Source organism: Meleagris gallopavo, chromosome 3 (genome assembly GCF_905368555.1).
Source record: "Meleagris gallopavo chromosome 3, MGAL_WU_HG_1.1, whole genome shotgun sequence".
In the NCBI taxonomy this organism is placed as follows: domain Eukaryota; kingdom Metazoa; phylum Chordata; class Aves; order Galliformes; family Phasianidae; genus Meleagris; species Meleagris gallopavo.
In genome coordinates, this window is record NC_139406.1 from 68,958,858 (window position 1) to 68,975,938 (window position 17,081).

General features: G+C 34.0%; 1 protein-coding gene across 1 annotated transcript in view; it reads right to left on the reverse strand.

Annotated features, from left to right (window-relative positions):
• Positions 1-552: 552 nt before the first annotated feature.
• MMP16 (matrix metallopeptidase 16) overlaps positions 553-17,081 on the reverse strand; it is a 47,775-nt gene continuing 31,246 nt past the window's right edge. The window contains exons 4-6 of the mRNA XM_019614366.3: positions 11,697-11,847; positions 8,176-8,291; positions 553-5,220 (exon numbers count right to left, since the gene is read on the reverse strand). Coding sequence (XP_019469911.2) covers positions 4,886-5,220; positions 8,176-8,291; positions 11,697-11,847 — 602 coding nt within the window. The 3' untranslated portion in view covers positions 553-4,885. The remainder of the gene's footprint in view (positions 5,221-8,175; positions 8,292-11,696; positions 11,848-17,081) is intronic.

Genomic DNA, 17,081 nt, shown 5'->3' on the forward strand with positions numbered 1-17,081 from the left:
ATGGCTCATAAGGCTGCAGTCATTTATTTACACTTCTGGAAATAGAGCTTTCCAAAGACAGTCCTGACAACAAGAAATGGTGACAAGGAACTACTGTCCTGTAATGGCTGCATCAAATATCCTAATGCTATAGCACATGACTTCCTCCACCTCTGCAATTGGTAATAAAACTCTGGCCTCATTCTGAGAAGGTATGTGAGCCAGGACAGTGCAAGCTCCTGCAATCATATTGTTATTCATCTCCTTGTGTTATCTCCAGTTTAGTCTGCTAATGGAATGATAGCTTGCATTTCTACTTTCTTGAAAATGCAATTACTGGAACATTCACCATTCAATTTGCTCTGTGTCTTTTTCAAGTGTTGCACTAGCAATGGCTCAAATGCAAAACAAACAAACAAAAATAGGAAATTTAGTGCTTCTACTGCTATGCACCCTACACACTTTTCTAACCAATGAGCTAGAATTCAATTATATATAATTTGGTGCCAAAAAATAAATTTAACTGACAATGGGATTGTGAAATAAAGCAGAAAAAAAGCTGAAAATTAAAAATTAAGTCTTATATACTATTTTTAATCAACAGCGCTTATGAGCAAAGGAGTCTTGAGTGGTGAAATACACTGCCAAAGGAAAGCATAAGTCTACCCCTTCTATTTGAGTATATTACTTTCTGTAACTTTCATTCATAAAGTCAGCCTTTACCTATTTTTTCAATTGTTCCCTCCCTTTGCCCCAATTTGAAAACAGAAAAAGAACAAAAGTTCATACAAAGGTATAAAATTTGTATTACATTTATTCAGGAGACTTGAAATGGCTCCTCTGGAGCCATTTAGAGTCTCTCTCCATCTCAGCCTATCCAGTAAATACATACTCGGTTTTTAAAATGCATTTCCTGATAAAAATTAATTTGTGTGTACAGTCAATAACCTTTTCATAGTTTTATACATTAAAAGGCCAGAGGAAATGCTGCTATCATCTGCTCTGGCCTCCTTCATCACACAGACCATAGTACTCTGAAGATACACAACCCTGTATAGCCAGCTCGATAGACTGTAATGGATTAACACAATGCATATTCACTTTTGAATTGTTCCACAGTACAGATTGTTACAGTAATAATATGGAAAATTTTATTTAAAAGTTTATGAAAAAGGTAATGGCACATGAGCAGGAACCCAGGTTGCAGAACTCAAGGTATTTTCCCTTTGTTAGTGCACATAATTATAGGCCCTGGTAGAAAAACAACTGTTTAAAAAATAACATTGTCTTAGAACTTTTACTTGTTTGAGTTCAAAACTAAATCAGGTAACATCACTAATTTATTCTGAACTTCTATAACATAAAGTCAGCCAGTAAGTATTTTGGAAATTACACTGAACATAATTGCTCCTACATGTTTTACTTACAGCAAACCTTTATGACTAAAAATAGGAGTATACAAGAGAATTGCTGACACAATCTTGCTCTGTATGACATGAATATACCAATATAATATTACTTTTCCCTTTCTCTGTATACAATATTTATTCATTTTTGAGTAAAACAAACCAATCAATTTATATATTCATGTATCTATGATGTACCATATACCAAGCACTAGATTTATCACACTTACCTTCCTGTATAATTAAAATTAAGTTCTCCAAATGCAAACATTTTTGGTTACCTTATCAAAAAACAACAGTCAACATGCTCAGCACTTCATTACTCTCAGGGAAATAGTTGCACAAAAAGTTAAAGTTGACATGAAAGATACTTCAAAGCTTAAGTGAAAGTTTCAAGTGAATAAAAATGTGATGCTGTTCTACTTAAAGATAAAATCAGTTCCCCTGTAATAAAGGAAAACCAAATGAGGAGTAAGTAGTAGTGTTTGTATTTTTCCACCAACTATCCAAGGGACTAAATTGGAACAAGTAAGGAATCAATTTGTTCTGTCTGTAACAGAAAATAAATATAGTAGTTTGTTGACAATAAAAAATGGGTTAATATATGCATGTACGTGTGTGTGTGCATGCATTTATAAATATCCAAATGCATGCACACATACGCAGCCATATAAAATGAACAAACGGGCACAGAATCCCAAATTCACCAAATGAGCTGATGTGCAGTAAGTATCCTATGTTATTTAACTGTGAATTAATATATATTTTCACCAACAACTGAACTGGATTTACTAAATAATGCTATGGGTTGATACTGGTGCAATTCTAACCTACCGTATGCAGTTTCTCTACAAAACATCTCCAAAATGCCATCTGCATTGCATATTTGCTGTAAAACTATATCTTCTTTTCTAATCTTCATTTTTGTTAGCCATTACATATGTATATCTGTTTATGCTCTAAGAAATAACAATTTGCAATGCTTCATAGCATGCCACATGTTCATAAAATAAGTTCTCAAATCAATATAAAATCATGTAATTGAACAAAAAGGCATACTATTTTTCATGCTATGCTCAATATAAATATAAATTCAAGGCAGTCAAGCTATCCATTACCAAAATAATAATAACCGTAATATATATGTATATATACCTACACTCTCTAAAAAATGATCCAGTTACGTGAATTAAGAAACCAGTAAGAAATTGGCTGAATGTAATACAAAAGTCTCATTTTATGTAAAAGCCAATACTGGCCATTTCAAGTATTTTAATACTTTCCTATAACCTTTTCATTAATAGCTAGCTATTTGTAGAAATGATAATTTTATATGGAAAATTGTATTCAAGTTAAATAAAAAAATCACTTATACTGTATTTCATTTTTAGAGTGTGCACGTATACATAGCAAAATACCCTTCTACAGATCTATTATAAATATTTCAGTTTCTGTCTTTTCTTTCCTAGGAAAACATTTCAGCATTTCTTCTCTAATTTTGGATAACGTACATCAAGCCTTTTAAGAAATTAAATCATCTTAGTTCATTAACACCAGATTCCATTCCGTTTGTGCCAGTTAGCAAGTTAAAGGTCAAAGAGCAAAGACATAGGACAGTACACTTCAAGGAAATTCAGACAGTGAAGCTGTTCACAGAAGACAATGTTTAACTTGGTAATGACAGTCAACAGGTCAATAATCAAGTTCAAGGCAAGCTGTTCATTGTTGCAAAAGCTACTCCCCTCAAATTCTGGCTTTCATAAAAAACCAGATGTCTGACTTTTAGGGTGCATCATTCTGACCATCTTTAATAAGTTCACAGCCCAGTGACTGTAAAGCCTATCACTGCAAGAAGCAGCTCCTAAAAATCAATAAAGAGGTCTGTCAGTTGCTGACTTTTCTCTAGGAAAAAAATATTGATACAAACCCGCTCTGCAGGTCACATGAAAATGACAATACTGCTGTTCGCACAAATTACACAAAATGACAAAATGCTTTGGTGGTCCCTTGGCTCTATTAATGATATTGTGTTTGGCTAAAGGCCAGAGATTTGACTAACCCTTTGAGAACTATAGAGAACATGCAGGGGAACGCCAGAAGGTACTCATGCAATATCAGAGTCATCTTTTTAGTTTTCCTTTGAAACTGTAACTCTATCTCTGCAGAGGTAAACTGAATTATCATGCAACATAGTTTAAAAGAGAAATTCAAGATGCTTAGGATAAAAGGCTAGGCTATAAAACTGTAAGCAGTTCAGAAAAATCCTTGGTAAGTGGTAGAAGATATTAAAACAGGTTTGGTTCCTTTAACCAGAAAGTAGCTGGTAAATATAGCTTTCTCTTTACGTTACAAATGCTTTTCTATCAATAATGCAAGTAATTAAAAATATTCACTTGCAGTCACAGGAAATCTGTTAAAGGAAAACAAAACAAAAAAAAACCACCACTGTTTTTTCCTTTTAAAATTTCTATTTCCCAAACACAATCCTGTAATTTAATGACAACATTAAATTGATTAACATCCAACAGACTCTGAAAACTGATGCAATAGTTCTCAAAGGGTTACACCAAAGTAATACCAGTGTCAAGTTTCTCTATAGCATCACTGTTACTTTAGTTCACTGAAATCCACTTTAGAGACACACTGCTTTTTCACCATGCATTGGAATGAGTACTCCTGACAGACCTGTGAAAGGCCTGGGGCAGTTGGCTTGGTACAGCTTGGGAAAGATTATGCAGGAAAACCAACCCAAAAATCAAACAAGCCAATAAAAAGATTCCACTTGAATATAGTGATGAATATAAATGAGTTTAAAACATTGAGGACATAGCCCAGAGCAGCTGTATAAAACACAAAATGAATGTATTATTAAGGCTGTTACTATATTGCAGATATTTTGGCCCCTTGTTTGTTGGAAAATGGCTGTCCGAACAGTCTGAAGTCCTGCATGTTATCCAGGTCTCCCACCTGACAAAACTGGAAGTAGGAGTATAGGACTTTATCCATTGCAGACAGAAAGCAATCCTCTTTGGAGACAAAGCTGTTTTGGGTCTTCTCACTTTCCTGAAAGTTCCACTGTGAGTTGTTGTGGTTTTTTTTTTCTAAAAAAAAAATTGACTTTCAGCAGAAAATTTTTCAGAGGGGAACAGGCCTGAAGGGAAAAATGTAGAAACATTGGAGATTTTGTTTTTTCCTCTTCCTTACTTAATCCTGATAGTTTATCTGGCGTTTAGTGTGCAGAGGAAAGGCCTAAATTGAATGACAAAGAAAGACAAAGGACTGAAGAAACAGCAGATACTGTGTATCATGGAAGCTTCCCAGCTGAGGAATCACCACTCATGCGCGAGACAGGCAACCTCCAGGGTTTTAAGGATCAGCTTTGTTTCAGACTGACAGATGCCTGCTCCTAGCTAGGAAACTGCAGAACAGCTCTTGTGTTGAATCTCAAGTTACCACAAACTCCTGGGAGGGAAAGAAAAAAATAAAACCAAAACCCTACATCACACCCACTCTTGCATAGAGCGTTTGCAGTACAGTATGTGACGGGGTGTTCCTTTCCTTTTGAACTGGAACACAGTGTAAACCAAGACAAGGAGGCACAAGGCCAGGATGCAGGGAATGACAATAGCTATGGCTTTCACAGTGCTGGCTGTGTTGTCCAATTTGATAACAATGTCAACATCATCTTGAGGGCTGTGTCGGTCTTTGTCTCTATCTGTTGGTCCATCACAACCCATAAAATCCTTGAGGATGGATCTGGGATAGCCAGGTTCCACTCTGAGCATCTGGTTGTTGAATTTCCAGTACTCTTTTCCTTTGTAGAAATATGTGAAGCCTGAGGAAGAAATTTGAAATTATTCATGGTCAAATCATGTATTCTATACTCAATGACTGAAACTGTCATTATGAAATTGTTTTATCACTAAAAGATAAAATACATGAGAAACATACCTAACTCACAGGCCTTTCAAGTCTTTCCAAGTTTTATTTCTTTTCCATTTCTAGAAAATCTGTCATCCTACATCTTTTTATTTAATAAATGGGCATTTTATTTTCCCCCATTTCCACAAACAATAACAGAATTCCAGATAATACAATCTTTGACAGATTAGGGTCCAACTGGTTTGTTTATTCATTGAAAACTCAGCTGGAGCTGAAATAATCATGGGCAAGTCTATTCACTTTGAAGCATCCCAAACAGTTCTGGATGAGAAATATACTGAAATAAGTTTCTAGCCAGAAATAAGAACTGTCTTTCTTCAATTCCACTTAGCTTACAGCTGTACTTCAAAAGAAGAAGAAAAACAGCTTTGCCAAGAGAAAATGGTGTACGCAGATTTAAAATATCGACACAGAACTGATATTAGATTATTCAGGTGTAAACCAATGTTTAACATGCCTAAATGAAAAAAAAAAAAAAAAATTAGAATAATGATAATAATAACAATAATAATAAAAACCATAAAAATCTGACTCCCTGCCAAAAATCTCCACTACTTCATTATTTGGCATTGATATGTCAAGAAACAAACCTCCAGGACTCATGAATTTCCTCCTACTGTTTATAGATGAAATGCAAATCGATGGATAAGTTATATCAAGACAAATTAGAGAGCTGAGTAATCACCAACCACGTGAAGTTTAACAAGAGTGAATGAGTGCCAGATTCCCCACTTGGAACCCTGGCATACAGACTAGCGGTGAGATGCTGAAGAATAGCTCCACTGAAAGGGCTCTGGGGGTCTTGGTTGACAGCAAGTTGAACATGAGTCAACAATGTGCCCAGGAAGTCAGGATGGGCAACCATATCCCAAGGTGCATCAAGCATAGTATTGCTAGCTGATCAAGCTGATTGTCCCACTCTATACTGCACTGGTGTGGCCTCATCTTCAGTACTGTCTGCAATTTTGGACACCACAGAAAACATAAAACTTCTACAGAATGTCCAAAGGAGGGCTATAAGGATGGTGGATAGTTTAGAGGGGAAGAAGGTATTTGAGGAGCAGCTGAAGTTGCTTGGTTTGTTCAGCTCAGAGAAGAGGAGGCTGAGGGGAGACCTCAGCCTATAGCTTCCTCATGAAGGGGAGCGGAGGGGCAGGCACTGACCTCTCTATAGTGACCAGTGACAGAGGCTGAGGAAATGGCATGTAGATGCGACAGGGGAGGTTTGGGCTGGATTTCAGGAAAAGGTTCTTCACCAAAAAGGTGGTCAGGTGCTTGAACAGTCTTCCCAGAATGATGGTCATGGTACCAAGCTTGCTGGAGCTGAATCAGCATCTGCTCACCACTCTCAGACATATGGTCTGATCTGTAGGCCACCCTGTGCACGGTCAGGAGTTGGACTCAATTATCATTATGGGTGTCTTTCAACTCAGGATATTCTATGATTCTATGACTCCATAATTTGCATTCACAAAGACAGACATATACTTGAGCTCAATACAGAAAACTTATTATGAGGAATGCAATCAAAATGAGGAAAAAGATATAAATACATATATGCATACACACAAATACATAATTCCTTTTAAATACAGAGCTTTAGAAATATACTTAAAAAGTAATTGAAGGAAGAGAGCAGAGGTTATATCCATTATGTGTGTGTGTGCATACATGTTTGTGCTCATTTCCATATATATATGTTTACTAAAAGTTATTGAGTGTAATATACATAGGGCTGATCTATTTTCTAGTAAAATCAGAATAAGAAAAATAAAACCAACACATAAAAAACTGTAGTCTAGCCAAAATACTAGAATCCAAAGATGATTTCTACTTCTGGATAAAACAGGGATAAAATAAGGAAGCAATTAGATAATTCTGGGAAAAAAAATAAAATAAATCCATAGCACATTATTTAATCAAGTTAGAGATTGAAATAGTAGACAGAAGTGGTCCAAGCAAGGAAATGTTTTTTATCATCTTATTAAAATGAAATTAAATAGTATGAAAATACATATGTGTGCTGTCAGTCAAGCACAAGAAACTCAAAACTTACTATTAAATAAATCATAAATGCAATATAACTTTTCCCAATGATACATGATGACAAATGCTTATTTTCATTTCTGAAAAGGGGATCTGCATTCTGTGCAACTGAGGGCTCTCTTGGCAGCCTGCCATCAGAGCCTGAGTAGCAAAGAATTCTCATAAGATGGAAGAGATGCAAGACAAATGCAAGAGATGGAAGACATTCTGGCTTCTCTCATTCATTTGGAAGCATGGACAACTGAGATCCTAGATTCCTGCATGTGATGATCCATCTTGATGTAGGTAATAATATTTATTACTAACATCCCACATTTCTGTATCATGGGTTTAAAACATCTTTTATTTAAATAGATTTGTAAGGACATTTCTGTTCAGATAAAGATCTTTCTTCCCTGTTCTGATTGTTCAGAATGAAGGTAGTAGCTTCTAATCTACTACAGCCAACAACTTGTCAATGAAAACAGATGTTCTGTGGTTAGAAGACTCATTCTAAGAGAGAATTTAATTCCATGTAGAACAAATAATTAAGTGAATTAGGACAGACAAAAACAAACAAACAAGAATAGAAATTAATGTTTACTACATCAAATTGGAAAGATTTTTCCAATCACTGTGTTAAATGGTACATGCAAACATAGCATTTTTCAGAAGAGCAAGTTCTATAGAAGGATATATTTCCTCTGTTCATAATTCAAAAAATATCTCCAATGCTTAATATAAATGCTCATTCATTCCTTTACTACAGTATCTTACATAAATGTTGTTAGCAAATTAATAAAACAAAAATGTGTTTGCGTACCATTTTCTTTGTGGACAAAGGCTCCTTGAGGCGATTCTGGGATACCTTTCCAAATTGTTATTGGTTTAGGATAGCCAGGGTCCATGGATCTCATTTCTTCACTGTACCTCCAGTACCTGTAATTTTTTTTTTTTTTTTTAAGAATGGGAAAAAAAAGATATTTATAGCATAGCAGATAATTAACACAGTTTACTCAATGCATAGTTTTTTACTTCTAACACACACTATATCCAGTAGTCACAAATAGGAATATTTGAGTTCTTTTCTTTGAAAATGCTACCAGATAACAGAGAAAGTAAAATTATTTGTCAACAAGATAACTGAAAAAAAAGATTTTTGCCATTTGACGTCTGCATTAAAGTGTGTTTCACTTAATAGTCACAGCGATTTTGCTGTCTAGCACTTCTGCACAGTGAAACAGTGAGATGCAACATATATGAAAAAGGTGCAGAATATTTGAACTAACATTTTAATCACAAAACTGCCAGCATGATAAACTTGACTGCCTATGAAAATACATTCATATTTTGTTATCACATAACCATTAAATAGATATAAAATAAATTAATGAGTTTTTCTGCATCTTTGTCTGCCAGCCTTCCCCAGTTTAAAAAGCCAAATTCTGAGCAAATTCTGAGTATTCTGAACTTTGGAAAAGTATTTACAGTCGTTATTTTGCTTACAGACAATGTTGACACTTTCTTTGTTCTTATGCAGGTGGCTGAATTGCTGTGCACATCTACTGGCTTGATTCTAAGAAATATCATACTACCACCCATCTCTATGTATTTTGATATATTTTGATTGGCTTCACTAACCTAGAGCATCCTAAATTTTATTGGAGATTTATATTTCCAAATTCAGCTTTATTTAAGTGAAAAATCATCTAGAAAGGCAGCTACACTCTGTTTCCGGTCATTCAAAAAAACAGAGAATATAACTCCAGCATTGACAATTTGATCATTGCTAAAATCTTTAACCTTTTCCTAATTTGAATAATCTCACTTCAGCTTTTAGAAATAGTTGTTATGATATTTTCTGATATATTTAAGAGTTTTTAACTGGGTGATATTTTATCCCTGTGAAAGTACTTAGACAATTCATCTCCTGATCTCCTTTTCGAAAAAAGCAAATGGATGAAACTCCTCTGTCTTTCCCTGTAGGGGATTTCTTCAGATTTAAACTTCCAGTGAAATTAAAGTCTCATAAATATGGCAAGTTATACAAAGAACTAATTTTTTTTCTATAATGCATACATTATTTTACAGCCTGAACTCTTAATATAGTTGCATGTGTACCAATAACCAGCCAACAAAGCAATGCTCTGTAATTTGAATGGAACATCTTTCAGAATGTATATGGAGAAAGAGACAACATATCGTGCTAAGCAGCAAACAAAACAGAAAGAGAGGGAAAATAAATGAAAATGAACTGTGTGACTTTGGAAAAAAAATTAAAATTTAGAAAATATTTGCTAAAACATGTTTTTTCCTGTATTTACTTTCCCCTGCTTACTTTCCAATACTCTGAACTACAAGATGACTAAGCTTTATAAGCGAAAAAAATATTCAGTTAATAGTGCAAAAAATAGGCATAAACAAAGCCATGTGTCAAGAAGTGAAGCAAGGCTGTTATCATCTTGTTCTATGCTACTCAATTTTAAAGATAGGAATGAGACGGTAAAATGTTTTTCTGTAGTTTTTTGTCCCCTTTTTTGCTTTCATAAAATTATTTGGAAGAACTATCTAAAGTGTTTAAACGGATCATTTCAAATTATAATAATGATTAATACATAAGTTAACTTAGCCATATGTGTATAATGATATCATTTACTATTTGAACTTCTATATCTTCTTTATTTTTATATATTATAGAAAATATTTCATGTCTGATATTTCATTGGTCTGTTTCTTTCACTAACCTTTGTTTAGGTTCGTCTCTGGAGCTCTTTGAGTAAAGTTTATTGTCAAAACAAATGCACATATCCCTGAGTTATATAAGAAACATGGTTATTTTGATTATGGCATAATGTTTTGGTTCCCTTTCATTCCTAACTCCTAACATCACTCATCTACATTTATGCTGTACTTTTTTTCAGGACCAGACCAGCCCAATTGTAGATGTATATATACTACTAAAACCAGTGAAATTAAACTCCTTATTAAGAAAAAAAATTGTGATGTAAATTATACACATTGAGAAGCTTAGTGTCACACGAGTTTTTTTTCCACTGATCATCAATACCCTGTGACAGAACAACTGTATTTGCAAGTTTCATGTTCTTCAACCTTCTTACATATTGTAATGCATTTTTATTCCATTGAGTATTATTGTGCTTATTAGCTCTAAGAAGAGATTTTCTTCATCAACATGTTTTTTTCTAAAATTTCATTTAGTCTTCTGTTATTACCAGCAGTATTTTAAGGAAGTGTTTGTGTATGAAAGTATAAAAGGATGCTGATGAATGAAGGAAATAGAGGTCACAGAAGGTTCCTACTGCATATACTTTACCAAGAGCATGAAGATAGAAAACTGTTATCTGAAAATGAACTTGCATTAAAAATATTACAACTATTCTCAACAAGATGAAGAACATTATACAGATGTCTTTCTTCACTTTGAAAATGCCTGTTTCAAATGATATCTATTTTTCAAATACCACGAAATTTTACTTTGTTATCTACTTTCTTTACCATGAATGTCGGAGAACATTTTTTTTATTTTGTTTTTGTTTTTAAATAGCTTAACAGTACAATTGGTCGTGGCATTCTGTACTGAGATATTATAATACTGGTAAAAGATGATAAACTCTAGTGTGCTAATCTTATCCTATAATGTACGTTACATTAATTTCTTGAGATATTCAATTATACTATCAGTGTCTCAGAATCCTAAGCACTACACAACAATAACAGCAGCAACTGCACCATTAAGAATAGTAATATAAATATTAAAGAAACTAATAAAGTTATTATGCAAGTTATTTATGAGTATTCTGAACACACTAACCAATAAATATTGTAGCATCCTAAATACAGGTAAAATCCACCATTCAAATAACATTTAGAATTTCAGAAACTAGTGAGTTCTCTTGACATTTCTATAAAGCAGAAAAAAATTCTTTCTCTCATTTTTACAGACAGGGAAATGAAGACAGAGACTAAGTAACTGCTGAAAGTCTGTTTCAGGACTCAGATTTTACCAAGATTTTATCTTGTACTTTGAGTGCAAGATAATTACATTACCTGGAGTATTTAGGTTTAAATTTGCCACAACTCTGACTTGGCTGTTGACTTCTAAATTATACTTTTCTACTAGAAACAGACAACACATTCCAACATGCTAACATTAATATAGGATATAAGAAATTTGAAAATAGTATGGCCCTCAGTGCAAGAGGTACTAACTTCATCCACAGAAAAAGTAAGATACTGAGGTGACTTTTTTTGAGAAATAGTGCAAAAGATTAATGCTTAGTTGACATCCACCAAAATGCTTCCTTGAAGAATTCCCATACCAACCTATCTCCTTTGAAGAAGTAGGTTTTCCCAACGTCTTCCCACCAAATTGCAGAATCAATACCATGGGAAGGAATTCCACTTCCAAGTGTTACCAAATCATGAGGATACCCTGGCTGGAGAGTAGTGTCCTTGAAAACCCAGAACTTGTTACCTGTACAAAAACATATATATACACATATTTATATGGCTGTTACACCTCAGAACTCACAGTACTGAAATGTACACATTCTAAAGAAAGACTCCCATAAGGGCTACAGAGATTCTGCTAAGTACACTGAAATGAAAAATGTTATATCGTTGCAGATAATACAAAATAAAATACATCTTACAGATACTCTGCATTTACAGAACACCTGTTATCCAATAGGCCCACATAGTATTTTAATACCACCTATATGGGAATCAAACTCAAAGTGCTCTCTGAGAAGTGATGTAGTATATTTACAATAATAGCATGAGATAGATTTATCCTTCATGAGGAAAATTAATTGTAAGACAAAATGAGATAAGAAAGCATATAAATAAATACAAAATATAAATTCTAATTTTTATATTGACCATATTCTATTATTACTCCATATTCTCTTTCTCTTAAAAAAAGTTAAATTACTTATTCATAATGTACAGGCTATTTCAGAAGTAACTGTAGATGTAACAGTATTTTTTCATATCATGTATTCACATTAATAACCTTAGTATGGCCTAAATACTGCAGACTGAGGTTCTGATGTAAAAATCATGTGCTTCTGAAATGAATGAAGGGTTGCCTTTAGTACAGCAATGCTCAGCAGTTGAACCCCTACTGTTGTCTTTACTACTTCCATATATTGTTTATATATGGGCATGCATGTCTATAAAAACAAAATTGGCAACAATATTTTCCAGTATAGGCTCCAATGTACCTGTATTTGGAGTTTTTTTCCTGTGCTCTCTTCTGACTAGATAGCTTGACTCACCAACCCACAACTCCAGTTTGTTCTAGCTTCCTAGACAAGCTCATCTTTCTCACTGTACACTTCCATGACTCATACCACTCACTTTACAGTCTCATATTATAAGCCTTTAACCTAATGATATTTAATAATTCTGTTGTCATCCAGATTCTTTCCTAGGGTCTTTTCAACATACTATTTCTGCAACCACCTTCTCACTTTCACATTTTTGCTTCCTTGTAATTCTTTTTCAAAATCCACTTCTCATCTGTGTCTTTTAGCAAAGACTTTTCTTTCAAACATAGATATTTGGGGCTGAAAAAAGGTAATATTCTCACATTCAGGCTGGATGGGGCTTTGAGCAGCAGGATGTAGAGGAAGGTGTCCCTGCCCATGGCAAGGGGGTTGGAGCTATGTGATCTCTTCAAACCTACATGATCCTTTCAAAGCCAAACTATTCCATGATTCTCTCATTCTATGACAAAATATATTTTCCTTAGACACATTTAGAAAGAGATCCTAATAGATAAAATCAATGTTATTCAATGTAGTCACATTTACCTATTAGGCTAGGCAAGCTGTTACACAAACTTAATATGTTAAGGCACTGTGCTGCATAAATATTTTAGAAGAAAATGTAATATCAACCCAAGGATCCAGGATCAGATATATGCCAGTCACCAGGAGGAAAAATCTAAAAAGCTATTTTGCAGTTTGTTTTATATTTTAGCTATCCCTCAGTAGTATTAAATATGAGTTTAAAGGGATCTGTTTTTTTTTTTTTTTTTTTTTAATCACCCTGTTTGTACTGTAGTGATTGAAAGTACACTTTCATTTTATCACAGTTTTAATTAGGAGAGCGGATATAGTTTAAGGCCTCCCATGCTGGGTTTCCAGAGTCTATCAGCTTGTTTACAGCTGCTTGTCACCCACTTCCAAGTGCAGACACTACAGTTTGCTCAACAGATTCATCTTCACCCCCTTGCCAGCTGAGGAAAGAAAGGATTCAAAGAATAAATATGTGCAGAGCCATTTGAAGTACTGAAAATGAAAGTGACACAGAGATCTAAGAACAGACATGGAAAGCTAAGATCCATTTTTATCTGGAACTAAAGCCTGTGCTAACATGACATTTATCTTAACTGAGATACCCTAAAAAATTCACTTAAAGGTGATGATGATGACGGTGATCTTCAGTATTTCGCTGTTCCTACTCCCGTGAGGTTTAAGCTTCTCCCAGTTCAGATAACTGGACACAGAAGGCTTCAGATGCTAATGGCAGTTGCAAATGCAACAATAAGAGAAGTCACGTGTTTTGGATCTTACTAGTTGGTACTTACAGCATGAACAACAGATGGCATCCAGTGAATGATACTGAGCCAGCTCATTTCTGTTTCAGAAGATCATTCAAAATGACAGCTGTTGCACAGCACTGGGAGGCATATGCTGTGATGTATGTAATGCCATTACCTTTCTCCGTGTTTCATAAGTAAAGCCAATTGTTAGGAACTGATCTTTTTCAGCCATACCCAACAAGTCAAACTCAGCTGTTAACAAGATCAGATCATAGCAAAATAAACATCAGTTGAGTACACACCTTTATAAGAGACAGCACTACTGAGTAAGGTATTTGTTACATATTCAGATATAATGAAGTAGGATAAAGCAAATAAAGAAAGTACAGATGTGAGAACACAAGACTTAAGTGAGAAATTAAATCCTTCACAACTTTTTATTAGGAAGCAAATGCTTTTTGGATAAATAGAAAAAAATATACATTTAAGTATATCTGTATAAAAATTGAGAATGTAGGGCACTGAGAGCTTTAACATTAGTGGGCAAGGCTTCTATTGATTCAAACTATAGGAAATTGTATTTAACATTTACATAGGAAGATATGTTTAGTCTGCTACAACTGTGTTGACTGAATGGGAAGGTCTGTGTATAAGAAATTGAAATGTTCCATCTGGCTGCCAGTTTTTACTTTCTTTTTGTTTGTGTGGAGGGTTTTCCTTTTTTTTTTTCTTTTTTTTTTCCTCTTCTTAGCTTCTGTCCCCTGCTGGTGGAAAGGTGGCTCTTGATCAGATAAAAATTACAGAAAAGTCTCAATAAGAATGAGAAGCATTCAAACTCTGAACTACATATTATAATGAGCTGAAAAGAACTGCAAATGATGCTTGACTATAATGAATATTAGCTTCTTTTATTTCTAAATTATATTTACGTATTTTAAAATGTACTAAAAATAAATTTTTAAATTAGCATGCTTTCATTTAGGTCACATGTCACTTCCACAAGTGAATAGTCAATGCACTTCATTAACTGTGATTATAATGGAATTAAAGAATATATGACAAAACTAAAATAATCATAGTTTCACCGTTCTTATAGATAGCTAGTGCCTGGTTAGTGTCCTACACTACATCCGAGGCAGAAATTAGCACTCTATTTATTCAACAAAGTTGTGGGGTTTTTTTTAGGTTTGGTTGGTAGGTTTGTTATTCTCACAGAGTTTAATAAAGCACCACATGTTTCATGAATTCTTGCCAATCTTTAGAATGTTTTATCTCTCTGCAGTTTTTCCCTAATGTAAGATCTAATTTAACAACAAGCAGAATGGTAAGGTCACAAGCTGAGAATGAAGAATGGGATAAAAAAGACAAAATGTCTTACTTTTTTTAATAATGCTCTGTTAAATATCATAACTATAAGGGAACAACTGAGAAAGATGAACTGTGACTGCAGTTATTTGAAGTTTCTCAGCATCTATCTTTGACATTCTCAAAAAATAATAGAAATAAAGGCTATCTGCATTGCAATGCATCTCTTAAAATATCAAATATGTAACTCCAGGTAGTCTCCAGACTATTTAACTACCTACTGCCAACTACAAATAGTTGTGCAGATTTTAGAAACTGTATTCATTAATTTTTAGAATCCAAATGCTAAGTGCTTGTGCTCCAGGGTTATCAGCATCAAGTCTCCTGTTCTTGGTATATGCAATTATGATATATGTTTATGCAAGGATACAGTGCACAACCACTACAGGTGCTATGATGAGCCAAATTCTCAAAGCTTTTATGGCTCCTATTTGCCGGAAGCCAGGTAGAATTTGAATATCTAATTCTGGAAAGCTTTTATCCAGTCACCTTTTCTTTTAACTTTGGTGTTTCGGAATCAAGCGTCTTCTTACTGATATCCTGAAACTACTATTTTTCTTAATCTCTTTTTCCAAATTCTTGTCTGTTACCACTCTGGTCCATGATCTGACAATATAGTAAGTCAACATAAAATTGCCAAGCAGTGAGATAAGTGCAGTTGAAAGTTATGATGGTAGCGCTGGTACAGTGAGTTTTACAGCAGCATTTCTATTGCTACATTTGGTTTACCATAACATTCAACAGTGCAGATGGCTTGACAATTTAATTCTAAGCACCACATAAATTTCTACAGGTATACCGAATAAATTTTACTATTCACATTTCCTCTATTAAAAAAGGGAAAAAAAGAGTACCATTCTGGTGCCATCTTCTTATTAGCTTTCAGCATGAACACTAGCAATGAATAGTAACAAGAATGTAAACAGCTGCTTTTTATAAGCAGCCGTCCACCAGATTGCTGTGTACTTTATGAGCATTATGAGACATAAGGAGGCGGGCCAAGTATCTTAAGCCACCCAAAATGAGCAAGTATCACTTTATAGCTTTGCACTACAAGCATCCTACTGAAATTTTACAATGTTTTCCGTTGTATAAACAAATACTAATGGGAAAAAAAAAAAAAAAAAGTTCAAATGGTAATGTATGAAAAAATATTCAAAACCACAAAAATTTCAAATCCAAAAAAGACATTTGATCCAATAGTCTTGAACTTGATGCAACTGTATTTTCTATAGACACCTAACACATCATGTGTAGTCTCAGAGGCTCCTCAAATATTCTCAGAAGAGTAATGCTAACCGCTTTTAAGCATACTGATAGGACAAGTGAGGAAGAACTACATTTCTCATAGCAAAAAATAAATTATAAAGTTGTTTCAAAGGATCATAAATAAATATTCCATCTTGAACTGCCTTCTCAATATGAGCATATGGCTCATATTTTGTAATATAGTTCCCATTTTAAAAAGTTGTTCCAAATATTTTTATACCTGCATTGTATTCCATTTCTAGTACTATAAAACAGAAATCTATTAATATCCTGAGCTCTACTGAATACAAAGAAGTAGAAAAAAATCTAGTACTACTATTAATTTAAAAAAAAAAAAAGTAATGAAGATTTAAACCGGTTTTCATTTAAGTCAACTATTTCAAACTTGATGATTTCTGTCATAAAAGGCAAGTATTTAAACAAATCAAATTAGAATAGAATAGCTGAGTTGAGTTGAGTTGAATTGAACTGAGTTGAATTGAGTTGGAAGTGGCCATCAAAGATTATCTAGTCCAACTGCCAGA